This window comes from Podarcis bocagei (genome assembly GCF_964188305.1).
Source record: "Podarcis bocagei genome assembly, chromosome: 2".
Taxonomy (NCBI): Eukaryota; Metazoa; Chordata; class Lepidosauria; order Squamata; family Lacertidae; genus Podarcis; species Podarcis bocagei.
The window spans coordinates 76,959,006-76,986,168 of record NC_138126.1 but is presented as its reverse complement, the minus strand read 5'-3'; the positions used below and the strand labels follow the sequence as shown (position 1 = coordinate 76,986,168).

The following is a 27,163-nucleotide window of genomic DNA, read 5'->3' as shown; positions in this document are numbered from 1 at the left end:
AAAAAAAAAATGAAAACTGCCACGCACCAAATAAATGAGAGAGGCAGTTCTCCTTGAGGTAGTGACTACATTAAAAATTAGTCTGCTTCCCTGGAGCCAAGTGAGGATGAGTAAGTTTCACTGATACAAACTGCACAACAGCTCAGTTGCAGTAAGGTGTACCTAAATTGTCAGGGCACTTAGTGGCACCACTGTAGGGTTTATTTTTAAAATTCGAAATGCATGCACGTTTTTTTCAAAGCTGAAGTTGTAAATGATTGGCTTCTCTTTGCAAATGAAAGGATTTGTGTTCACCAAGTGCCCTGCCAGGACAGTCAAATTACCCATTACCAAGTATGCTTCCTTAAACCTTTTAGGAAATGACCAGAGGAAGAGAGAATGTGACACCTCTTTAGCAAAAACAATGAATATCTATTGAAGGTGACAACAGTGAATACTCAGAATCATTTTACAATTAAGAATGCTGGAAGCTATACACTGCGGAGGATTATTTTCTTTTAATAAAAAAAAATTTAAATATAATAAATTAAAAGTTCTTACAAGGGTCAGAATATTTAACTGGTGTTTTGGTGGGAAGGAAATAATCCTGATCTAAATAGGCCACTATGAAAGGTTGGAACTCATTAAGCTCCTTGTTCCAATAGTAAAGCAAAAGGTTTAGAGCACTGCAGAACGAAGGATAACAATACAGAGTGAGCCATGAAGCTATGCCACCCCAGTTATAAAACTTTCATCACCAAGTCTCCTGTACATATTGCATCATCCAGAATGTACAATCTGCCACTGTGCTGCAAGTTTAACACTTTGTCACAGGTCAATAGGGAGAACAGATTTTCCATGTCAGCAGATACGGAGGCAGAGTTTAGGTGACATTGCCGTATCATAGACTGATATGCCTTAGAACAAAATGGAAAAAAGCTTCTAAATTGTGGTATTCACAAGCATTTATATGTAAAAAAGGAAGGGGGGGGAAGAAGCACAGTGGGTGTCCCATAATCCTGTTGAAATGCTCCTCTTGTGTGTGGGTGGTGCAGTTTTGGCTACATAACAGCACTCTTGTGCTGAACTGTGGAAGTAAGATTGAAACAAGGGGGACCTGAACAAAAAGTTGCAGTGTGGAATGCTCCTGTTCATAATTCCAGATGCTCATATTTTATACCCCCACCCTGGTTGGATGGTGCCATTTTGGCTACATAAGGACTGACATTTTGAGGACTGAGAAAACTACCAACATGCTTTCAAGTTTCCGAATTAATGGCAATGGAAGCAACAGGTTTATGGAAAATAAACTCTATGCATCCACCAATATTGTAATATTAAAAGCTGGCACCTGATTTTGCTCCAGATTTGATTCAGCAACACACACACAAACTTGCCTGGGGTTAGTCAGGAAAAGTTTGTGTCTTCTTTGGCAACTTCTCCCTAGAACGGCCCAATGTTCCCAAATAGAGGGATCCACAAAGGAAGTCAAAGTGTTTAGGGCAATGAAACACAAATAACTAAGAATGGAGTGACTTCAAAGACAGCAGAGTGGAATGCCCCACTTAGTAAGAAAATCATAGCAAAATAGTTATTATTTGGCTGCTACCATCATGTCTATGTAACTCAGTTGCCATGAATTTACGGGGAATTTACACTGAAGAAAAAAAATAGGCACCCATGTAAACACTGATGTACAGCAAAAAAGAAAGCCCTAGTAATATAAGTGACATTTATTAACATTCTGCTATATTTACAGTTTTAACATAATAAAACTCTGAATTACTGCTTTGCAGAAATCACACAAGTGCACATTAATCTATATTTGAATGCACCAGAAATTAGAAAAGCAAGAAGTACAGCTATGTTAGGAACCATTTCAAGTTCTAAAGTCAACAAAAATGGCGATGTGCTTTCTGATTTTATGCACTGCATTATCAAATTATTTTAGGTGCTTTCGCATTTTATACACCACATTATCAAATTCTTTGAATTTGATACCACCAACATATACTATGAGAGTTCCTACCCAAAAAGTGTGCAGTACAACAGTAAGAAATACTGAATACATACTACCAAGAGTTAATACTTGTACCAGCTTCTTAATGCTCTTTCACTACTATGCCTTAAAAACATCCACATGGTACATGTAGATTTTATTTCCAGGTTGTTTTCATTTTATTTTAACAACAGATACATACTATGTGCAGAAATACAGTCAAAACAAATTTCTAAAGTTCCAAGAACACCCCTTCACAATGGCCAGCATTATTACTTATCTTACACTAAGAAAACATATTCAAAGTTCAATTTTAAGGAGAACAAAAAGCAAGACTGACCCCTTCTGGCTGCAGGGCAATAGCTCATGCTATTTAAAGAACTACAAATACTATATAAGGCATTATTAGTAACATCACAGACTTGATTGCAAGAGCCGTTTCAAACATTAGCCACTAATGATTCAATGATTACAGGAGTTCTGCATTAAACTATTAAAATTTTACATCTAGAAACAAATAGAAAGAAATGCTTCTTTTTTCCAACAGTACTTCATTCATTTTAAAGCGGGTGATTATTTTTTTTCCTTCTGTGTTGAGAGTCTTGATTTATTTCCTGCAGGTGTCCACTTAAGGGAGAACTCATCAATGCAGGAAAATGTTGCCAGAAAACATCAGTCTGAAAAGAGCAAAAGCACAGTTACTATTTTAGCTAAGAGAAGGATGTTTACAATCTTAGAATATGTTTTTCATACGCAAATGCACAACTGTTCACTAGTTTTTGAATCCTTTGTTTCTAGTTCCCACCTTGCCTGTTACATTTAATTCTGACCTCATTCCTGTGCCTCTGTGACTGATGAACAAAATGTACACGGTCAAACTTTATTTCTGGTATGGCACAGGAACAGAGGTACAATAAATTCCAACCCTATTCCTCCCACCCACACAAAAAAAAACCTAACCCGGGGATGGAGGGGGGGAGAGAAATCTTCTTGATTACATGAGTTTAAGTTTAGAATTAAAATACTTTAAACTAGCAGAATCACCCAGAATCTGGACCACATCAAAAGCAGACACCCGTGTGTGTGTGTGTGTGTGTGTGTGTGTGTGTGTGTGTGTGTGTGTCAGAGTTTGTGTCTCTAAGAGCTACATAATTAGGGCTGAAGAGCAAAAAAGAGGACAGGCCAAGCTGCTGCCAGTCCGAGCTGGGGAAAGAAGTTGGTGGGTGAAGGTGGGCGTGGTCACTGTGCCCACATGCCTCTTTCCCCGGCTTGGGCTGGCAGCAGCCGCGGCCTGCAGAGCAGCCCAAGCTGCCCTCCAACTACGAGTCCAAACAACCCCCCCCCCCAACATTTCCTTTGAAATGTAAAAGTCCACTCAGATGGGCATGTTGGCCCCCCCCCCAAAAAAAGAGGTTTTTCCCAGACATATGGTATCCCTAGCATAAGGGGGGGGGGGAGAATCAGTAAATTTCCATTATCAAGCAATTTTTATACCTTTTCAAAAGATTAAGATTGGTAACGATATGCTGGATTTTACCATCCAGTTTAAGTAGCTCCAAAAGGAACCATTCACAGGCAAAGGGCGGCACTGTTGTTCATACGTGGCTGCTCACTGTTCCCCCTCCTGCGCTAGGCTGGGTAACTTTTATACAAATTAATGCTAAGCACACCTCTTAGCAGTGTTCTTGCTTAGGCTGTAGGAGGATGTGGGCAGAGTAACCAACTATTACAAGAAACAACATTTTCTTGTCATCAGGGCCACAGGCCTTTTAAAGTTCTCAGGGAATTTAAGAAGAAAGAAGAAAGAAGAAGAAGAAGAAGAAGAAGAAGAAGAAGAAGAAGAAGAAGAAGAAGAAGAAGAAGAAGATGAAGAAGAACCTCCAAGAGTGTAAATGGTAAAAACAAGGACAAAGTGCTGATCTGGTGTTTTGTTCACAAATTACAGTAGCAGTACATTTATTTCCGATAGACAGGAATCTGAAAGCCCTGCTGATCTTATGGATATGAAACAAAAAAATAAGGAAATTGGCTTTTGCCAACAGGCTTTTGGGAACGGACTGCTCCTAATGAGAGGGCTGGTACAGTGCTGTTTTATTATAATTATTTGTATGGTTTTAATAAGATTTTGTGTGTGTGTGTGTGTGTGTGTATAGAGAGAGAATGAAAGAGTTTTAATTCTATCAATGTTTAATTGTTTTTAAATTATTATTATTTCTATGTTTTTAGTTTTCTTTTTATCTGTAAGCCACCTTGAGTCCCTGTCAGGGAAAAAGGTGGGGAGGGGTATATGGGGGGAAGGAGTTATTAGAATACACTGCTTTGTGCTGTTAAGCAAGAATTAAGAGAGGCTGGGTGATTTTGTGTATGAACAAGGACAGACTAGACATAGGAAGCATGCAATCCTGTGGCTGGCTCCTAAGCCCTTAACTATGGTTGCATATGCACCAGCCAACGGCCTCCCCCAAGAGCACAAGGTCAAGCCTCCCATTCTACTTAAGATTACTTTCAAGTAAGCTCCATGGAACTGAGGCAGACTTACTTCAGGGTAAACATGCCCAGGATTATACTGCACTTCAAATAACTAGTCATCTTTCTAGTCCTGTGAAATTTGTTATAAAGAACCAAGCAGCTTCAACGTATTATTTCTTATTACCTTTCAATTCCCCCTTTCCTTGAAGGAGCAAAAAGATCTGTACATGGCTCTCCCAATTTTATTCTGTACTTACAACAGCCCCGTGAGGTAGGTTAGGCTAAGAAGATAACGATTCCCCCTCTCCCCCCCAAAAAAAAAGTCGCATGAAAAAGCTACATTCAGATAAAAATTATATTTAATGGTTCCAGCAAGAGCAAAAGAACAAGAGTGGCCTACTAGTTAATGGTGTTTCTAACATTGGAACTGAGAAAAAAAAACATAGGAGCAGGGAAGTTTGTAATTCAGTGTGAATTTCAGATCCAAAAGGACTACAGAGGACACCACAAACCTTACTAAGGAAGTAAAGAAACCCTAACCACAGAGCATTTCTCTTTTAAATAGCTTTTTCCAGCTCAAATGTTCTAATGTGGTGGGTGCCAACTGCGTTTCTTACATGGCCCATGTCATGATGGTGGTTGGGTTTGGTGTTTTTAAGTGTCCCACCACTGCTAAAGAAATCTTCTTTCTGTGTGTGGTCTAGCCATGTATCTCATTAACTACTGGAAGGAAAGGCAAACCTTTTACAGCTTGTGCGGTTGCTGGCCAGCTAAAAAGAAAAGTGGAAAGGGAAAGCTAAGGTTCCGTTTTATAGGATGCATGCTTAATAACATCCAGTTGAAACTTTCATTTTTCCACTACTGTCCTGGACAGAATATCTCCAGGTTTCTCCAGGGTAACAGTTTCTATGGAATGGCAAGGGCATGTCTTTCAAATATTTTGAACTAAGTACAGTACTCTTTTCTCAGCTTCTAGGCCCTTCTAACCCAGCACTCAACATCTGCTTGGCAGGTGCATACAGAGATTCCCACGTCAAATTTTGTGGTGTCTAGGGCAGTGTTTCCCAACCTTTTTTGGGCAAAGGCACACTTGTTTCATGAAAAAAATCTCGAGGCACACCACCATTACAGCCCCGTGACGTCAGCGCGCAGCGTCACGCCGGGAGGGACATGAATTGCTAGCAAATTACATAATCACCTCCTTGAGGGCTGGCTCATCTTCTCTGAAGGCAGAACCCCATTAATTAACAGCACAGACTCACACCATAGCCAAGACAAGGGGGGGAAACCTCAGTCATGCACAGTCATGCACATGTGGGGGCTAAATGAGGACGAAGACCGGGCAGAGAGCAGGGTTCAAATCACCCCACCTGGCCAGGACAATCCCTGGGTGCTCCCTTGGGCCACTCGCCTGACCCACCTCGCAGGGCTGTTGTTGCGAGGATAACACGGGGAGAACCACGCGCGCCCCCGGGAGCTCCTTGGAGGAGAAAGCGGGCGATGAATGCAATGCATGAAATATATGAGAGGCGACCAGGTTTTGCAGGTGAGGGGCCCCCGCCAGCCTCCGCTTCCAACACCCGGCGCAACGACGCCGAAGTTTCCCCCCGGGCTCGGCTCGGGGAGCAGCGCTGCTCCCCCCCGGCTCCCCTTCGCCCTCCCGGCTCTCTCTGCCGCCCACTGGGGACCCCCCTCACCTGCCAAGTCCGGAGCGCCGGTGGAAGTTGCATGCATGCATGCAGGGCGCCGCGTTGCCATTGCATTGCACTGCACTCCATGCAACGCCTGAACGCATGCATTGCCTTGCACGCCCGCCAAGGGGTCTCCCCGCGGTCCGATGCGTCCCCTCCGGCGCGGATGCAGCATTGCAAAAATAACCCCCCCCCCGACGCAGCCCTACCTGGGGGGCAGCCTCCGCCTCCGCCGCTCCGCCTCCGCGGGGATCCCCGGGCTCCATCCTGCCGCCCGATCTCTGCGGGGGCACAGGCAGGCTGCGCGGGGTCTGCGCGGAAGAGCCCCTGCCCGCCCGGCTGCCGCCGCTGCGCTCATTCCAAGGCCGGGAGAAGAGCGCTTCAAACAAAACGCCCGGCCCGCCAGGCCACGCTGGGAAACGTAGTTCGCGCACCCCGCGCGGGCGCGGAGCCCAAGGGTGAGGGGACTACGGATCCCGGCAGCCCCCGCGCCGGGGGCGGAGGGGGAGAGGCCGGGTGCAGGGATGGAGGGACGGGTAGGCGAGCGAGTGAGTGAGTGGCAGCCGCCAAGCCTTGGCCGAGAGCCAGGAAGGGCCTCCCCGGAGGAGGAGGAGGAGGAGGAGGAGGAGGGAGGCGCAGAGCGGGAGGGAGGGAGGGAACCCCAGGGGTCATCTAGTGACGGCGCCCCAATCGAAAAATTGACTTTTTTAAAAAAAAAAATCGAATTTTTTAATTTTTCCCGCGGCACACCAGGCAACATCTCGCGGCACACTAGTGTGCCGCGGAACAGTGGTTGGGAAACACTGGTCTAGGGCAGGGCAATAACTGGTTTTCAATATCACGATATATCACCAGTTAAACATTGTGATATATCACAATATCTGAAATAAGGAAAGAACTACGCAGAGGCAAATAGGACAATGTCCTGGCAACTGCTACTACTTACGGGTCGAAAACTGATAAATGATGATATTATCAATCACCTCATGGCCACTTTCAGCAGCAGGCAAGCCAAAATGCATCCATATGAGACTTTTGGTTTTGGGCTTGGCTACCAAATGGTGGACAATCCAAAGTACAGTGATGAGTCATAGTGAATACAAATAATCTGGAATCTATTGTGGCATAAGCGTTCATGGACTAGAATCCACTGTATCCCATGCCTTCCTTGGGTTTTGCTCCACCATTTAAGATCCTAGACTCTAAAAAGGCTACCGCTCTAGCAATTCTTGATCTGGGAGACCAGGGCTCGAATCCCCACTCACCCATGATGCCCACTGGGAGACCTTGGGCCAGTTCATATCTCTCAGCCTAAAATACCTCACAGGTTTGTTGTGTGGTTGAAATGCGGAGGAGAACCATGTAAAGCAACTTGAGCAACTTGGAAGAAAAGGTGATATATAAATGTAATAAAATAAATAAACTCAAGGGTTTCCTGTAAGACACTACCCAGATTCCAGGAAAAGGGAAATGAAAGAAATGTTATCATATGTGTCCTTTCAAATTGGTATAATTTAGTATAATTTAATATTAAATTGGTATAACTGGTATTAAATTGGTATAATTTAATACCAATTTACCAATTAGTGCACATTAGAAGTTGGAGGAAGTGACTTCTACTGAAATCAATGGGACTTCAAAACGTGTCTAGGATCATAACAGCAAATGGTGCTCTACAAATAAAATAAATCAGCCACTCCTATTTGGTGAACGACACTGAAGACGGTATATAGGGTGTGGGATGTCCTGCTTTTTAAATCAAGCAAAGAAACACAAAGAATTAAAGTAGATTCCCCAGAGAATTACCTTTAGTAAATAAAGAGAACTCTAGTCCTGGGAAGAGTGGAAAATGTATCTGGCATCTTCCGAACCTTTGCATAATTGATAAATCCTCTGAGGAACAGGAGAAACCCTAACAAAAAATAACAGAGTTATATTTCACATACACATCTTCCATTCTTCTGAAAGGCAAGGTTCATTCCTACAGTTGGTTCCCTCTCGTTTAACCAGTTATTGGTCCACAGGATTACCCATTCTCTTATCCAATCACTGCTACACTTACCCAGGAACCTGCAGTGAAGGACTTTCTCAAAATGTTTTTGGATGTCCAACCATATATCTTCTGAACCACTTATATGTTTGTTGATACTCTCAAAGAATTGAAAAAGTTGCTAAACTGGACTTCCCTTTATAGAAGCCATGCTGACTGAAAAACTTGTTCTTTTATTTGCTTAATAATTCCAGCTTCAAAATGACTTTTAACCAACTTTAGAAAAAAGGTTAGCATGACAGGGTCTGTTATTTCTTCAGTTCCCCTTCCCTCTCAGTCCCTTCTTTTTTTTGAGGAAGGGGATATCATATTGGTTACCTTCCAATCCTCTGATAAGGATCAGGTGGCCATGATCAGAAGCACATTTGTACATCTTTGGCTAATGTACCTTTCATTCCTCTCATCAGGAGGCTGAGTTTAATGACGTGGTATACTGTCATTGAAAATTCAGCAGTTTCAATTTTGAGCAAAAGTTCTTGGGTTCACACTATCTGGACCTACTATGGCTTATGGTTATGAACCTTGCATGCTCCACACACTGTTTTGAGTGAGAGAATATACTGAAAGTTTCCATGCCCTGTTTAGAAGAAAGTGCATCCAAACCTGGCAAAGGGTGGTTTGTTCAAACCATGCTTTGTTAATGAGTCACAAACAACCCAGGTTTTAATGCAATGACAAACAACAGTTTCTTACAAATCAGAAAAGGAAGTTTTAAATCTCACCACATCATGCATAGTGGGGAAGGGGAAGTGAACCTGAGGCTCATGTTTGTACCCATGGGAGCATCTCTGTGTCCCCCTTTAATTTTCCTTTCACAACTCTGTTGTCCAAAGTTCCTATTGCTTCCCTGGCTAGTTCCTTGTTCCTGATGTAGTTGAAGAAATATTTGTTTTCATGCCTTTACCAACTTTCTCCCCATTTCCCCCCTTTTCTTGCCTGACACATTTATTTGCTGGAATTAGGAATAATTTTTGTTCTCATTTTGGCAAGACTTCTTCTTTTTAAGGGAAGCTTTCTTGCCTTTTATGGTTTTCTTCACACTATTATTTAACCACACAGCTATCATCATGAACTCGTTTCTAAATCTGTGGTGTTCATTTTTCTAAGCCTGTTATAAATACATCCTGCCAGCTTCCCGAGAGGATCTGACCCACCACTGACAGATTTACTCCGTTTTGAAAAAGCCGCTCTTCCTAAATAGTTAACATCACTAATGTTTTTTCCAAGTCAATGAGGGCTAAACTGTGACCCAACAGACCTGTGGAAGAAATTTCCCACTTTTTTTCTTCTTTATTTCAAAAAGTCAGGTGTGGATGCCAATTTGATCACAGAGGGTATTTAATTCTTTCCTCCTGTGTTGTTTTAAGAACTGAACAAAAGCCCTGCTGGATCAAACGAAAGGCCCATCTGTCCTCATAGTGCCCAGATGCCTATGGGAAGTTTGCAAGCAGGATCTGAGCACTACATTATTCCCCCCCCCCCCGATTACCACGACTCCCAGAGTTGCTATTATCCTTCAGGGGTGAGGAGAGACAGATACAGCACTGTACCTGTCATTTTCCACAGTCAAACAAGGTTGTGGGTTTCTTATTGCAAAGAATGAAATGTCCACTAGATGGCAGGATTCCTTGAAAGGAACATCTCAAAAATCTGCCAAAGTTCTCTCAAGTGGCCAGCATAGGAACTAACCTAAAAGACTGGCAGAAAAGCCCCTTTCTGAAATCAACATTAAAAATACACTACAATCATTATTACAAGAAAGGAATAACAACTAGATATGAGCAGGTTCATGCACAATTCCTAAGGTAAAAACTGAAATGAACGTTTAACACTTACCTAACACAAGGAACACCCACCACAACCAGTACTGACCATCAAAGTAACCAGGAAAATAGGTGGAGAACTAAAAAAAAAAAGTGGGGGGAGAATAAGGTCAATCAGTATGTAGTTGCAGGATTTTTGCACTGGCATTTTGTTACTAGCAGCAGTTATTGCTGGATAAATTACTGTTATTGCACACATTTCTTCTGTAAACTGTTTAGTATAATAATTAAGCAGTATGTAAATTTTGTAAAATTATACACACATTCCACCAGTAACTCAGGGTTAAGCTCCTAAATCTCTGCAAAAATTAATACTGCATGGTGAAAGGACATGATCCGAAAAATCTCTATGTGAAGAGGTAACTCTCCAGATATGGTCTGGGATGTATGCTAACAAGGTCAGACTTAATCCAGACAAGACAGTGTCCTTTTGGCCAGTAGGAAAGCTCATCTCAGAACCTGTTCTGGATGAGGAATTCTAAGGTGGCAGGTGCTGTGAAAGAGCTTCTTTGCCTGAGATCCATAAGAGCGGCTGTAAATCAAGAATCCACAATACTGTGCTTAATGGCCAAAAACAGAAAGCTCCTGCATGTGCAAAATGCAACTACTGAAATACAAAAGACTGTACAATTAAGGACCAAACATGAGTTCTCTGGCTTCTAAAATCAAAAATCAATTCAATCACATTTTTTTCTTGCACATCCTCAAACTATCGCCACCCTGACACAAACCAGTCCATGAACTGCATACAGAATGTGTTGGGTGACTTCACTGCAACACCAATAACTTCCAGCGGGGAATATAAGCTTTGCAGACAGTAAATCCTTTCAGCCACTCAAATCATTGCTTCTACATAGGCATTTTCTCTTCTATCTCCACTTCAGAAATTAAAAGGTACAAGGCCAGTGAAATTCTAAATAAGCACCACTTAACAAACAGCTACGTTATACACATGTACCGTATTTTTCGCACCATAGGACGCACCGGACAATAGGACGCACTTTGTTTTAGAGGGGGGAGAACAAGAAAAAAAAATTCTCCCCCTCTCTGCCCAGCGCCCCTTCAGTGAAGCGGCAGGAGGTGCTGCACAGAGAGGGGGAGAACTTTCCCCCTCTTGTTTTCCCGCTCTAAAACAAGGTGCCGTTTAAGGTGCGTTCAGGCGGCTACCTTGGAAGCCTGGAGAGCGAGAGGGGTCGGTGTGCACTGACCCCTCTCACTCTCCAGGCTTCAGGTTCCTTTCGACCTGCTCTTTGGGGCTGGCGGGGGGGAAGCCCACCACCAGCCCCAAAGAGCAGGTCAGGGAGCAGCGGAAAGGCTCAGCGGAGAGGCTCCTGCCATATCCGTGCGTCACCTCTCCAGCCGGGAGAGGGTCGCGGGGCTATGGCTTCTTTAGCCCCGCGCGCGCTCTCCCGGCTGGGGAGGTGACACGCGGCTATAGAGGCTCCTGCCATATCCGTGCGTCACCTGTCCAGCCGGGAGAGGGTCGCGGGGCTATGGCTTCTTTAGCCCCGCGCGCGCTCTCCCGGCTGCAGAGGTGACGCGGGGCTGTAGAGGCTCCTGCCATAGCCGCGCGTCACCTCTGCAGCCGGGAGAGGGTCGCGGGGGGCTGCTTTAGCCCCACGCGCGCGCTCTCCTGGCTGGAGAGGTGACACGGGGCTGTAGAGGTTCCTGCCATAGCCGCGCGTCACCTCTCCAGCCGGGAGAGGGTCGCGGGGCTATGGCGTCTTCGCTCCATAGGACGCACACACATTTCTCCTTCATTTTTGAAGGGGAAAAAGTGCGTCCTATAGAGTGAAAAATACGGTAGTTTTATCTATCCAACAACAGGCAAGTCTGGCTTTATTAAGCCATGCTGTGATTCAAGAAACCTACACACACACACACATTTTTAACTGGTTCTCAAACCGTGCCAGTAACTTTTATTGCAGTTTTGAATAAAATCTAATCAATAAAATGGGCAGGTCATTTTGGCATACTGTAGCCAGTACTCCGAAGGACATTTAGTCTCTCCTTACAGTTTTACATACATCAAAAATGGAAAGTTCACATCACAGAATTTGTTCGCTCCTCTACATCAACCAATCTGTTCCAGCTATTTGTGGGAATCCATTACACCAAACACGAGTGATTTTAGTATCCATGCCCTTTGAGACAACATTCACCTCACATAATTACACAGCGAAGTATTGCAGATATCTTTTTTTTTCAATTACTCCTCAATGGAGCTGCCTTTTGGTAATCTGAAGCTATGCAAATTAGCTGAAACAAGCACACTGTGCAAATCTGCATAATTTCCATTTCAAAAATCATGTTTGGTGGTTTCAAAGATCATGGTGTTCAGAATTTCAGAATGCTTACACAGGGTTAGTAACTCAATGAAGATGCATTTTCTTCATGTAATAAAGACATATTCATATGCTTTGTACATGTTTTGTCTTTAGGACTTTCACAAAGGGAGGACTCACTGGGGAATTATTTGTTGCAATGCCTATCATACACAGATCACTCGCCTATTGATGCAGCCTTCTTTTTCCACTCCTCAACTTACCCTGACAATCAAGATCCACTTAATGAGAGACAGACCAAATCCAGAAATAGCCCCATATCTTCCTGCTGCTGAGGTAGTCAGGCAGAAAGAGAGAAAGAATCCAATCCAGTTGAAAAGGAATGCCACTAAGAAAAAAAATAGGGAGAATACAGCAATCACAATTGATTTCAATTTGTTCCAATTGTGGGCTTCATGGAGGCATCTCACTGGAAAACAGGGTGCTGAACTAGAGAGATCTTTGATCTGAACCAGCAATGCACTTCATATGTTTTTAAGCAGAAATGGTCACTCCACCCTTCCATTTTTCTGAAAGTTTCATTCCTAACTTTCCAATATAAAATGCATCCCAAGTAACGACAAATCCCTTCTCTGCCCAGAAACGGCTGGCTTGTCATAAAAGTTGCCCATCTGCACTAGCAAGGACAGCAACCACACCCCAAGCAGGCATGTAGCACACAATCAACATGGAAAATCAATATTCAGGTGAGACAGTCTACTATATGGACGAACCACCTCTTTGAAAAAAGAAAGTAAAATGCTAGTTCAATCATGTTAACAGTTCTGTCACAAAGATTCAGGTGTGTGTTTTTTAGTGTACTTACTGAAGAAAGTCAGCATGAAAATGCCGTCATTTCCTATCCTCAGCTGGTCAGTATCGTCAAAGTCATCCCGTGCCACAAAGTCCTCCTCCTAAGACAGAAATAATTCAAGGTGGGTAGCAAATGTCAGACAAACTAATTTACCGGCATTAGGTTTACAATACTTTCCCCCAAAAGAAAGCTAAAGTGCAGCTACCGTCAATGCTTACTCTTCCTTGAAAATCGCATGGTTGAGATACCATAACTAAAGGCACATGACACAAAATCATCACACTTACCCTCCCAGGAACTAAAGGTATGGTAGCTTCTGCCTTGGTTCTCTCTGCTTCATCGTAAGTAGGCAGGGTTGTGGCTACATTGTAAGACGGAGGATTAGGAAACCCAGCCTCATCTTTATAATCAAAATACACTGCGGGGAAATAGATAGGAGAGAGATAGGTTAATTATTAGAATACCTACATACTAAAAATTACAACCTAATATTTCTTCCTGATAATAAAAAAATAAAGATAGATGAAATGATTATAGTGCAAGTATCGTGTGTATGGCAGCAACCCAGCTTTATGGCACATAATGTGGCTAATTTGTGGCCTTTCAGATGGCACTAGACTACAGCTGCCATCATTCCTGACCCCTCGCTAGGTTGGCTGGGGCAGATGGGAGTTGTAGTCCAACAGCATCTGGAAAGTCACTGATCAGCCACCCCTGCTCTATGGTATTTTATTCAGGCATAGAAATGGATAAAGCAGGATTCCTTGTGCACAACCTCGTCAGACAAATCAGTGTTAATTTGCTTTCCAAAATGCAAGGTTGTCAAGGCGAGGCTGATGTAAATGATGAACATAATCATATAATGAGTGTCACTTAGAAGTAGATTATGGTGTTTTGATTCATCTTATTAATTCTACACTGCATGCAAATATATTCCCAGGTGCCAATTTGAAACCCAGATGGCTTGGAACTTTGCAGGATGATCATAGCCTGTCATAACAGCTGAGCACAACCGAAGCATGTCTGCAGAATCCTCACAGATATAATGAAGACTTGGAGAAAGATGCACTCTGCAAGCAGCAAGGAATAATTATCCATGGTTTCAAAGTATGTTCAGAGGTGGCAACAGAATTTTTGGGTCCACAACACTACGTAGAGCAGACCAGTCACCCAGCTGCAAAAAAACTCTCCCTCTCCCTTTCCTGATACACACACCATTAGCATCAAGTTTTACAGCCACAAATGCAGTATAATATAAATTGGCAACAGAATGAAATGCTACCTTCCTCTCTATGCTAAGACAGAGCACTCAGGAATGTAAGTTGAGCCAAGAAAGGTGGTTTATGAAATCACATTATTTTCCCATGAATTTATGTTGCCTGCACATAACTTTGCTATCCTTCCAACCATTAGCAATGATAATCAACTAATGAAAATCAGTGAGCATTTAAAAAATAAATAAATACCTGCGTTCTCCCCAGAAATGCTGCTGTAAGGTGGTGGGAAATCATTTACAATCTGCAGGTTCTCACAAGGCTCCTCCTCATTCTGCAACTAAACAGAGACATTTTTGGTTTTAACATGGCAAGGACAAGATGAAGAGTGCACATATTTTATCTTAAAGGCATAGATAAAAAGAAGTCAGATTAATTTCAACTGTGGCTGCAGAAATTAGATGCCAACAGAGTATTCTTCCTATTAATAAACATACTTTAAAATGTTTTAAATGGTGTATAGATGTTTCATAAATTAAGAACATTTAATCAATGATTTAAATCACGATTTAACTCGCCAGTTCCCCTCCCAGAAAATTTATATAACTGAGTCAAGTTTCCAGTTTAAAATTATACTTTTCCTAAACAAGAATGCATACTTTCTGGCTACTGTAGCAATTACATGTACTGATTTGCAACTCAACGGAGTCTTTATATAACATGGGAGCATAATCCAGAACATTTGACCAAACAGATCATGCATCTTTGTGCAACAGAATTGTGACCAAGGTACTTACAAAAAGAAGTATGGTTAGTTCTTTTTGTACATTCGCAAGGATCCTGAGCAAGATCATATACTTGAAGTCTAAGTTTACAACCCTATGCATATTTATTTGAAAGTTAACTTCCACTGAATAAACTGGGACTTAGTAACATGCATAGAATGGAGCTGTAGGTATCCAGAATTGTTAAAAAGCAATGGCAAAACAATGTTTCTCCATGAGATAGAGAGTAAATGCCCATGCTGTTTGGTTGGCAAGGGTCACAAATATTCTACAACACTGACGAACTCAGATAGCTGGAGTAAAAGGTCATCCACAGATTTGTTTAAATAAATAAATATTGCCTCTATGGATCTGGGGAGTTACAATACCGTATCTCCTGGATTATATGTCCACAACCATAGAAGGCAACGAATAGTGTGTAATTTCTCCCCATAGTTCTCTATTTTACATTCAGGAGGGAATGTTCTCTTTTACACTGAAGGGGCCCTTAGAGGAAAAGCTGTAGCTCAGTGGCTGAGCACATGCTTTGCATGAAAAACATCCCATGTTCTATGCCTGACATCTCCAGGTAGGTGTGGGAAAGAAGACTCCTGGCCTGAAACACTGGATAACCACTAGCAGTCAGTGTTGACAATACTGAGCTAGGCTGACCAGCTCTGACTCAGCAGAAGGCAACTTCCTGAGTGCCCAAGTGCAGGTTTTAACTGCTGATTCAGATATAATTTCTGTTATGATGAAGAGCCTGTGTGAACTTTAATCCTGGGCACTCTCTCCCCTCTTCCTCCATATATGGAAGGAGGAGAACAAAAGCTTCCACTTTCATTTTAGAACTTTCCACAGCTCCCTGTTACATTCTAACTCAGGGAAGCGTTGTCTGTTCTAACTACAGTGGTACAGTGGTGCCTCGCAAGACGAAATTAATCCGTTCCGCGAGTCTCTTCGTCTTGCGGTTTTTTCGTCTTGCGAAGCACGGCTATTAGCGGCTTAGCGGCTTTAAGAAAAAGGAAACGAACTCGCAAGACATTTCATCTTGCAAAGCAAGCCCACAGGGAAATTCGTCTTGCGGAACGAGTCAAAAAACGGAAAACTCTTTCGTCTAGTGAGTTTTTCGTCTTGCGAAGCATTCGTCTTGCGGGGCACCACTGTACCTCGGGTTAAGCACTTAATTCGTTCCGGAGGTCTGTACTTAACCTGAAACTGTTCTTAACCTGAAGCACCACTTTAGCTAATGGGGCCTCCTGCTGCTGCTGCAACACTGGAGCACAATTTCTGTTCTCAACCTGAAGCAAAGTTCTTAACCTGAAGCAATATTTCTGGGTTAGCGGAGTCTGTAACCTGAAGCGTATGTAACCTGAAGCGTATGTAACCCAAGGCACCACTGTACAGCCTATATTGACTGCAGTATTTAACAAAGGACCCAACATTTAGCGAGTAAGCAATTAAGGAGAAACAGAAATATAACTAGGACTCAATTCTCCTTCTGATTTGGTTAAAAGGTTAGGAGGGGACAGAAAATGATGTATATAAGTAAAACTACAGAATAGTAAGGGAGAGAGCTGAAGAGCTGTGGTTGAAGAATTGAAGAGAAAGAGCGAAGAGACCTAGATAGCTTTAAAGGATGCCAAGAGACCTAGAAACTCAACTATAGAGTATACAGTGGTGCCCCGCAAGACGAATGCCTCACAAGACGGAAAACTCGCTAGACAAAAGAGTTTTCCGTTTTGGAGGTGCTTCGTAAAACAAATCTCCTATGGGCTTGCTTTGCAAGACGAAAACGTCTTGCGAGTTCCTGCGGGGTTCCCCCCCTTTTTCTGAGCCGCTAAGCCGCTTATCAGCTGATCCAATAAGCTGATAAGCCGCTAAAAGCGCTAATAGCGCTAATCCTCTACTCTGTCAATGGGCTTGCTTCGCAAGACGAAAAAACCGCTAGACGAAGAGAATCACGGAACGGATTCTTTTCGTCTTGCGAGGCACCACTGTAAATTGTTAAGTATTGGCTTGGTTAGAAAAACAGTCTCTAGAATAGTTGGATGTGTTTATGTGTTTCTTTTTATATGCTCTTATAGGTTACTAAGCAAAATGCTAAACTAGTTTTCTTTTCTCTAAAATAGTTTTCCAAAAAATTATTTGTCTGATGCTTTACAAAAACTCTGAGGTAAAAGAACAGTTTACTTCGGTTGAGAACTTGTTATTCACCTCACACTTAAGTGCCATATGACTCTTCTCAATAAAGGAAGTATACTGGCCCAATTAAAGAAAAATAGGAACTGCTTGGTGACAGTGGTGAAGGAGGGATGGGTTTGGTTGCCTCCCTTCCTTCTCAAGGTGCACACCAAAGCCTGTGACACCACAGGAGCAGAGAGCAGTCTGAGTCAACCATTCCTGGCATAAAGCAATTGTTTGCAGCAAGAATTGTGGAATGACTAGGCTGAAGTGGAAGGCCATGCCTCTCAAACTGCAAGCCTAGGGATGGTGTTTCCTTCCCCCTCTCAGCTTCCAGTTAACCCAGAAGAACATGGAAGACTGCTGCTAAGCTGGAAATCATCTCTACTTCCTGCACCACCCAAAAAGAGCAACGATGGTGTGGCAGAAAAATAAGGGAGGGGTGAGAGGGGAAGGTGGTTGCAGATGGGAAATGGCAGACCAGGACTTGGCTTGCAGACCACCAGTTGCAATCATTAACTTTAGTCTATGGCTCTGATAGATAGCTATGAGGGACAGGAGTTATGGTACTGGAGCAGCTACATGTTGTATACATTTGCAAAAAAATGGACAGCCATTAGATAAATGAGAAGTGATTACTTTGAATATATTTCTGTGAACAGGAAGAAACAGTCAGAAGAACCTGTGAAAGAAGTGAGAATGAAATCTGAGGCCGTGCACGCAATGAAAGAAGAAATGCCACAGACATGGTTAAGGTAATTCCCCTAGAGAAATGGGAAAACTGCCGCTTTTGCATTCTAGATGCAAGAAGGAAAGGCATGCTGGAGGCGAACGGGGTGGGGGTGGGGAGATCATTTAAGATTTAAGGGTCAACCCTGGGAAACCATTGAAAAGGTGACATAATAATATCAGATAGAAAGAATGACAGAATGAAGGAGGAAAGGTGGAGATTAACAACCAAGAAAACATGCTGACAATTCTGTTATGCAGAGTAAAAGAAGTTTTTTTTACTTTTTTATTCAAGCAAATTCCACCGATGCTGATAGTTATATGTGTGCATACGCACACACACACACACACACGGAGAAAATGAGAGTAAAATAATAGTGGTGTTGAATTATTCTGTTAATACACTGCAATTTTGTTATTTTGCCACGATATTTATAATGCACCAAAGTCTAGGTAATTTAGATGCAATACATTTTTCAAAGTCCAGAAAGTTACATGGGCTCTCCTTACAGGCCCCTTCCTTCCTTCCTATCCAGTTGTTCTATTAAGAGGCAAGCTATAAATTCCAAGACTCAACATTACATCTTGCCAGCAACATGAAAATGATCCTCCTCTTAATGGACAAAGCACACAGCCTCTTTTTCAAAAATGCCAGCCATCTAAAATCAGCTAAGTGCTTATTAGCACAGTAAAGATTCACATAGTAGGAAGATCATATCATACACTTTTACATGAACAAATGCTGCTCTAATAGCATAAAACTGGCCAGTTGTCACTTGCAATACGGTTTTATTTTTTGAGAATTAGCAACTGGATGGTGAGGAACACAGAAAGGTAGAAAATAAGGCCTGCTCAAAGTTTGGGGTAACCAGGATAGTGACTGTTTTGTGTTTTTGCAACTGGTGAAGTGGGTTTACTTTAAAATGGAGGTGGCTAACCTTTTCTGCCCAAGGGTCAAGGCAACCCTTTCCAGAATCGCATGCCAGCGGAGATTGTGGCAAAATATCAGCACAGCACTCTCCTCCAACAGCATAATTTGTATGTAAAAGTGCCCAATTACAAGAGATTCAAAAACGAAACTGGCTCTCTCTTTGTTCTTGTTATTTCTGTCAGTTAATAATGGCATGACTAGAATCCACTTCTGATCTATACTACTGCAATATATTCTACTATCAGGTCTTCCCTTTCCATCTTTCTCCATTAACTTCTGATCAAAATCTGACCACCTGGTTAAGGTAATGCCCATGTCACTATGATCACATTTCCTCATTGTAATATTTTATTCATTGGCTCCAGGCAGCATTCAGTTTGACTTGCTACTTTTAAATGCTCCTCCTTACCTTTCTTTTCTTATCTCACATTAGTCCTGCTTTTTTCATTTGTTGCACACTCTTCTTTTTCCATCTGCTTTATCTTTGCATGGGTTCTTTCTCAAACCCTGCTCATCCTCTCTTCTTCGCCATCACTGAGAGCAGCTCAGAGTGCTCCAAAAAAAGGAAGCAGCACTCCAATTTGCTATAATGTTTCCCAAGTGCAGGTGATAACAAAAGGGCCATGAAACATTGGAACAGCCGCGCAGTGTTTTTCAACCTTGGGTCCCCAGATGATGTTGGACTACAACTCCTATCATCCCTGAGCTCTGGCCTTGCTAGCTAGGGATGATGGGAGTTGTAGTTCAACAACATCTGGGGACCCAAGGTTGAGAAAGGCTGGAAGAGTTCCTTCCTGTTTCTGGAGTGCTCTTTTCTGTTCCCAATGGTAGTTAAAATAACATCATAAAAGGGAAGGGTGCTTTGCTGTTGAGCACCCACAGAAAATTGTATTCAGGGCAGGAAGGCTGTCAAAAGCATTATGATGGGTCAGATCAGGCACATGGGCCAGTAGTTAATTACGCTTCCTTTAAAACATGGGGATAGAGCAAAACAGACCATTCCTAAACCCCATCTGCTGAATCTAAGGGGTTAGGATTGGTTCAAAGTGACCCATCGGCCAGTGGGGAGGAGCACCATCAAAGGGAGGCACCTCCATTCACAGAAGCTCTGCAGGCATAAATTTACCACTGGCAGTACTTCTGCCAGAAGCAGGCCCTGAAACAAGGCAGTCCAGCAGTAGAGGACGTCAGGAGTCAAATGAATCTGAAGGCCCTCTGCTTCTCCAAGAGGCTGCAAGATCCAGGCCCATCAACTATACCAATCTGGACTTGGTATAGTACCCCCACAAGCAAACAAAGAACCAATACAAAAATCTCAATATAAAATAAACCAATGCAGCGAATTAACAACAAGAAGAAAAACTACCAGAATGAAGAGAACACCCACCCAATCTCATTCCTTGGCCAGGACAAGTCACCAGGGCCTGGGAGGTGCTGGAATATCTGCAACTTCACTTTCCACTCACCTTGTTCTTAGGACTGCTCTATAATCCTTCTAGCTCAATATGAAAATGCGTAAATTTCTGAGTACATTTTTTTGCTAGGTACTCCTTAATTCTGATACTATTCATGACATTTTAAAATGATGTGCCCTTTTCATTAGGTATTTGCGCCTCTTACTCTTATTCAAATTACTCAGATTAGAATGTGTAAACAAGCCTGTGATTGGTTTATTCTATTTGAATGGAAAATGGATACTTGGTTCACTAGCCATTAGGATGCTTCTTTATTTGAAAAGAAAAAGGTCAGGCCATTACAATTTTTATATTCACATTCACAAAGCAATGTAGAAAGGGAAAACAAAACAAAACACAAACAACTGGCATTTAAACTTCAATTAAATTAGAAGAATGGTCAATATTTCCTAACCTATGTTTTTCTTTCATTCCTTCTAGTAAAAGCTAATCCATTATTCCTCAAGAGTTTTAACACAACAAACCTCTTATGCACATGCAACAGCAGAATCAATACAGGCATTACCTTACAACTGCTTATGTACATATCTAGAACAATGCAAGCCTTCATACCAAAACTATCAAAGAAAGTTGGAATATTAAACATAGGCTTCTACTTCTGAATTCTATTGCCTTAACTTGTGTACAAAAATTAATTATTGGTCCCAGAATGACAAATCATGAGAGCCTCTAGATTGCAGAGATACCACTCCTCAAATCTCATCCTGTTGCTATGGCAACATAGGGGAGTTCTCAAAGATCTCTACTAGGCATGTTTAAAATACACCATTAGCACTTCACAACAAAGCATGTAAAATACAACCCATGTATCTCAGTCCATAGGAACGTAATGTATTATTACATCTGAGGATTAATGCCAGTCATTTCTTTATTGGCTCTAGCTTTCTGAACCATATATCCTCATCAATGTGCCTCTTCACTTTATGTCATAGCTGTATATGACTACATTTAGAAACATACCTGCTGAAGAGCAAGGTGATTTGCTCCAGTTTATGGACGCTACCTCCTGTAGGTGAGGCCATATACATGATGCTGCCAATTAAGGATTATTAAATGACACAACAGGAAGACACACACATCAAACAGAGGCAGAAGTCACCTAGATTGTCATTTGTTCAATGCTGAAATAAATGCAGGGTCACACCCACACGGTAAAAGCCTCATTTCACCAGTCCTACCAGCATCTTTTGTCATTTTCTAGCCGATGCCTTTCATTTTTCAACATACATTTATTCAGCCATTTTGAAACATCTAGGTACCTCATCCCCAGATGTTGCCTCTACACTATTTTAAATCATTCCACATTATTACCTTCCAAATGATCTGTAAAGATCAGTTGCTTTTATATGTACTAAAACTGTTATGAAGTTTAAATGTGTACTATGCCAGTCACTGACAATAAGGAATTACATCCAAGCAAGTGAGTGGCAGAAGAGTGATGGCTTCCAGTGGGCAGCCCACTGCCATGTTCAGGATCCCAGTGTTGCCTGAAGAGACCTCAGATTCGGACACCTCATGAGTCAGTCTACTCTGTGAGGATATCTCAGCACACCCTTCTATGCTGCCTCAGCCTGAGGATGTGGGCCTCACATCAGTCCTGCACTCATTCTAGTTCTTTACACTTGCTCCAACTTGAACTTATCATTGACAAATCAAATTGGATATATAACCATTGTTATTGTTGTTATTTTAATTTCTATACCACCTTTCATCTGAGGATCACAGGGCAGTTTACAATATAAAAACACAAATATATGTAACATAGTAAAAAAAAAAAAATACCCCCACCCCACCCCAGTTTAAAAGGTCATTCCTACTAGGATATTAACATATTAAATATCTGCTACATTTTGAACGACAATCCTATGCGTACCTACTTCACATGGGCCACAAGCATTCATAGGATTGTGGTGTAAGAACAGCATGTGTCTTCTTTGCGAGTACATCATTTTGGCAGGACTTGGTCATCTTGCAATCAAATGAGATCTAATTGCTCTACTCTGCTTGTAGTACACTATATTCTGGAATCACAAAATTCTGTAGAACTGGTTGATACTGAAATCTGAATTGTGAACACTGATGTTTAATTCCAGGGATGGGGGAACCTGCGGCTCTCCAGTTGTTGGACTACAGTTCCCATCATTCCTGACGATTGGTCATGCTAGCTGGTGCTGTTGGGAGTTGGAGTCCAACAACCTCTGGAGGGCCACACATTTACAAAATCGCATTTGTGTTTTGTCCTCTCTTTCCTTTTCCTTCATTTCTCTCTCTCTCTCTTTTCAATGCAAGCTTTTATCAAGGCTCTGGTGGTTGGTAATTTTGATTGTATGATCTTTTAAAACACCATGGAAATTTGACTGTGCAACATTAAAAGGTTAAAATGGAAACTTACCATCATCACACTGCATGTTTTTATAAAATAACTGAATTCAGTGTGGCTAATTCTATAATATGTTTAAGTTTTCAGAATAATCCTACCTGGTCTGGGGAGGGGCAATCAAGGCTGGGTGAACTGCCAAATCCCAAACCTTGCCAGGCTGATGCTGTGAAGGGCACATGATATTTTACCCCCCACACCTACTGTCAACAGCTTTCTTTATTCAAGTTTTTTCATCCCATTGCATACCACAGGAGAGAAAATAAAGATCCAAAACCTCCTCTGATCCATCCCCAACATGTCTCCTTTTTGTCCTTTCCGCCACTGGAGAGAGACAGCTGCAGTTTTCTACAGTTGCAATGAATAGGCCTTCTACTCTTCCCACAGAGGAGATTTCCAAAATCCCATTGCTCACCCTCAGGACACCCTGTGAGGGACCATAGGATTGTACCCTATATCACATTTACTTGGGCTTTTCACGCACCAGCAGCAAGTCCTTATTCACATTAATTTCTCCAGAAATTTTAGTAGCGTTCAACCCAACAGGGTACATTTTACATTTTAAAAATTGTAATAAATTCGACAGGTAAGCATGGTAGGAAAACAACTACAGGATAAGCAGTCCTATTTTTTTAAGCTTTGCTAAGTACCACTAATGAAAGAAGATAACACCTAATCAATTTTACTGTTATTGATTGTACAAATTGTAGAGCTTTTTTAACAGCCACAGAATATGAAATGTATAACCTGTTGGATCATTTTTAACAATAAAACTATATGTAATGCATAACCTCTTGGATCTTTTTTAACAACAATACAGTATGAACTGTATAAGCTGCAGATAAGTCAAACATCTTATTTCCACTTGAGAGGCCCAAATCTGAGGTACAACAGGGAAGTCGAAGAAACAGCTATACAAAATCAAAATCTGAAATATATACTATGAGGTGCTGCATGATTTGGTAGAAGATCTAGTGTAATGTAGTAGACATTGCTGGGAATTGGACATAGGTTCAAATTCCCATACAACCATAACACTCACTTGGTGACCTTAGATCAGTAACTAGCTCTCAGCATAACCTACATCACAGAGTTATTGTAAGAAAAAATTAAGAGGAAACTCCATGTATATTGCCAAGTTCCTTGAACAGAATATGCAAGTAACTAAAAAACAAAGTAGTCCAGAATGTTCACGTTCACTGATACTAATTATTGTTAGTAACTAATATTCTGTCCTGAAAATTTTAATATGTTTCCCTCACAAAGTGTAATGTTAGGACCATCATTTATGCTGGTGGTGGGCAATATGTAGTCTGGAGACTGTTCTCAGAATCCTAACAAATTAAATTTATAAATTCAAACTCAAATCCTCATCTGGTGAAACATGGCTGAACATATGGGGTGTGGGGCCTGTTTACAGAATTTGCAGAAATGAAATAAAAAGTAGAATACATTAATTAAATCTGAAAAATTCCATAATTTTGAGCATAGGGTGCTAACACAGCTAGAGCTCATATTAGGAGGGAAGAGCGCTTATCTCTCTTTCCAACAATGTCATCTAGTGCCAACAATCATGTGCTCTAACAAAATACCACACAACTAAGAGTGTTAAAAGGCCATGTGCTATCACAGAAATGCATGTCTTCTAGAGCTAATCATAAATCACTCATCAGACACATCTAAATTTTATGTCGCTGCAAGGAAGACAGTGTCATTTTTAGGCCTAGCATACTGTATGCTAAACTACATGTATAAGCATTAATTCCAAATAAAATAAATTCCCTCCTTCTAACCTGAGAAATCTAGCTTTGCTTGCAAGACTCCCTTCAATAGGGATCTGAAACTGCTGAGTAAGCAAATTATGAGTAATTATTTGTTCAGCCCCCAAAAAATGTCCTCAAAAAGGCACTAATAAACCATTTGTTGCCTTGAAATTTTCAGTCCAGGAATAAAGAGGGAAAGGGTCAACTCAAAACATAAAACCAACCGATTAAAACAAGAGTAAAGTAAAAACAAAAAGCCGCATCGTTATTTTTATATGTGGTTGTTAGTGGGAAGATACCCACTTATTGAAATCTCCCTGCTTCCATATATTTAGGTTGCAAACAAAGACTAACAACTATCATTTCTTCTTGGCTCCCACCAACTGCACTCAGGAAAGCATAAACAAAGGCATCCCAGGGACAGTTTGGGCCTTTTCAGAGCACTAAATTTACTGAAGCACTGGAAATTCTGTAATTCCCATGAAGAGGAAATATGCTGCAAATGTATAACTATCCACGGAATGCCACCCCACCACCAATTCTTTTCTGCAAATGTCAACTTTTGCTTTTGCAAATTTAATCAAAATAGGAAGCTACTGTGTACTGATTCCACTGGTCAAACTAGTTCAGTATTGTCTTCAGAGTTTTGGACAGAAGAGATCTTGGAATTAGAAAACACAATCCCAAATGCTGGCATTCAAGAGTGTTTTGGGGTTTCCCAAACCTGGGGCTTCAGCTGTTTTTGGACTACGACTCCCATGATCCCTTGCTAGCAAGACCAGTGGTCAGAGATGACGGGAACTGTAGTTCAAAACCAGCTGGAGGCCCAAGTTTGGAAAACCCTGGCACAAGGTGGGCTGGGAGGCTGTGTTTACATCTCAACATTGTGAACATTTAAGGATCATAGGAATGCATAACGCCCCTTAACCTAAAAACAACAAACGCCCGCAAACTGGTGCTGCTGGATTTTCACTGCTTACATTGGAAAACTCGGGATTGGCGAGCGGGGGGTGGAGGTGACAAACGCCAGGATCGAATTGCTTTCAGGATCTTTTCATTGTACTCGATGTCAATTAATTCGGGATAACTACCAAGCCATCTCCACATCATTGGCAATCGAGGATGGTTAAAATCCCCGTATAATAAGCAAGTACACACTGAAAGGCCGGGGGGGGGCACTTATACCCCCTGCTACTCTGCCTTTAATGACCCGACTGTCGAGGGTGGGAATGAGAAGGCAGCCGGGCAACTCGTTGATCTTAAAAGCACCGTCCCTCCCCAGCAAAGCGAAGGGAGGCTTAACTTAGGGCCTCGTATCCCCGAGGAGCCCGGGAGCCAAAGGGTCTCCCCGCCGTCTTCTCATCGGGGCGGCTTCCGCTTCTGGCCTTCAGAAGCAAGGGGAGGGGGAACCGGGGTGGGCGATCCGAAGCAAGGGGGTGGGAAAACAAATGAAACGGCCCCGCAAATAAAGGGCCCAAGCAGCAGCAGCAGCAGCAGCAGCTGGAGAGGGGGGGGGCTGTTCTGGAGCAGATAGGGAAAAAAGCAAGATTAGGCCCGTGACGGGGGGGGGAGAGCAGAGAGCGATTCCCCCGCTCCTTCCGGACTCGGCTTCCACGTCTTCAATGTGGATCGTAGACAACCAGCCTCCCCCCCCCCCAGTTCCCCACAAGCTCCTTCTTCGTTTCGCTTCCCGCGGCCTAAGAAGCCTCGGCGCTGCCGTACTCCGTCTTGCCCAGCGCATTCCTCACCTGCTGGTATCGGCCGCCGCCGCTGCTAGGCTCGCCTGCTGCTGCTGCTGTTGCCGCCGCCGCCGCCATGGCGCTGGGCAAGAAGCGAGCGTGCTGAGTGAGGCGGGAGAGAATTAGCCTGGAGTGCCGGGCGCAGAGAGAGGGAGAGAGACCAGGCGGGGGCCCCACTGGGGACGGTTCACGCGAACTCCCGTCCCCGAATGGGCGCTGCCGGGGCTGGTCTTGGCCGAGGAGGAGGAGGAGGGCGGCAGCCAGCCAGCTAGGTCACTTGCTGCTGCTGCCGCTGCCTGCTGAAGCGCCAACCCCTTCTGGTCGCCGTCCTCCTCCCCTTCCTCCGTCACACTCCTCCTCCTCCTCCTCCAGGCAGCCGCTCTCGTGCTGCTGCCCCCTCGCCATCCCCGGCGCAGCAGCGCCTCCGACGGCCCTCGCGCCCGCTCTTTCCCCAGGCCGCGGCGCGAACCTTCCACACAAGAATCCCTGGCGGCTTCGTTTCTCCTCCTGGTTTCATTTGGACCGCAAGGACCGCGCAAAATCTCTCGCGGCTTTTCGCATCCCGTGAACTGATCGGATGCCAGTGTTCCTCCCTTGAGCTCGTTTTATCATCGCCATGAGGCGTGAGGAGAGTGTTTCGCCGCTGATCTTGAAATGCGGACAGTAATAACGACGACACCCTTCCTTGGGTCCAAGCAGTGCCGGATTTACCTATAAGCTAAACAAGCTATCGCTTAGGGCCCCACTCTCTTGGGGGCCCCCAAAAAAAATTAAAGGGAGGAAAAACTGGATGTACATTTCCAAAATATAAGATAAAAAACAAATAAAATAAAACCTA

At 42.8% G+C, this 27,163-nt stretch overlaps 1 protein-coding gene across 1 annotated transcript; it reads right to left on the bottom strand.

Moving 5' to 3' along the window:
- Nucleotides 1-1,697: 1,697 nt before the first annotated feature.
- NDFIP1 (Nedd4 family interacting protein 1) lies at nt 1,698-26,660 on the bottom strand. The gene is made up of 8 exons (XM_081179887.1): nt 26,335-26,660; nt 14,616-14,703; nt 13,437-13,567; nt 13,162-13,249; nt 12,560-12,684; nt 10,025-10,091; nt 7,945-8,050; nt 1,698-2,655 (listed from the first exon to the last, which is right to left on the bottom strand). The coding sequence occupies exons 1-7, from the start codon at nt 26,401-26,403 to the stop codon at nt 7,947-7,949; spliced, it is 672 nt and encodes a 223-aa protein (XP_081036013.1). The 5' UTR covers nt 26,404-26,660; the 3' UTR covers nt 1,698-2,655; nt 7,945-7,946.
- Nucleotides 26,661-27,163: the final 503 nt, after the last annotated feature.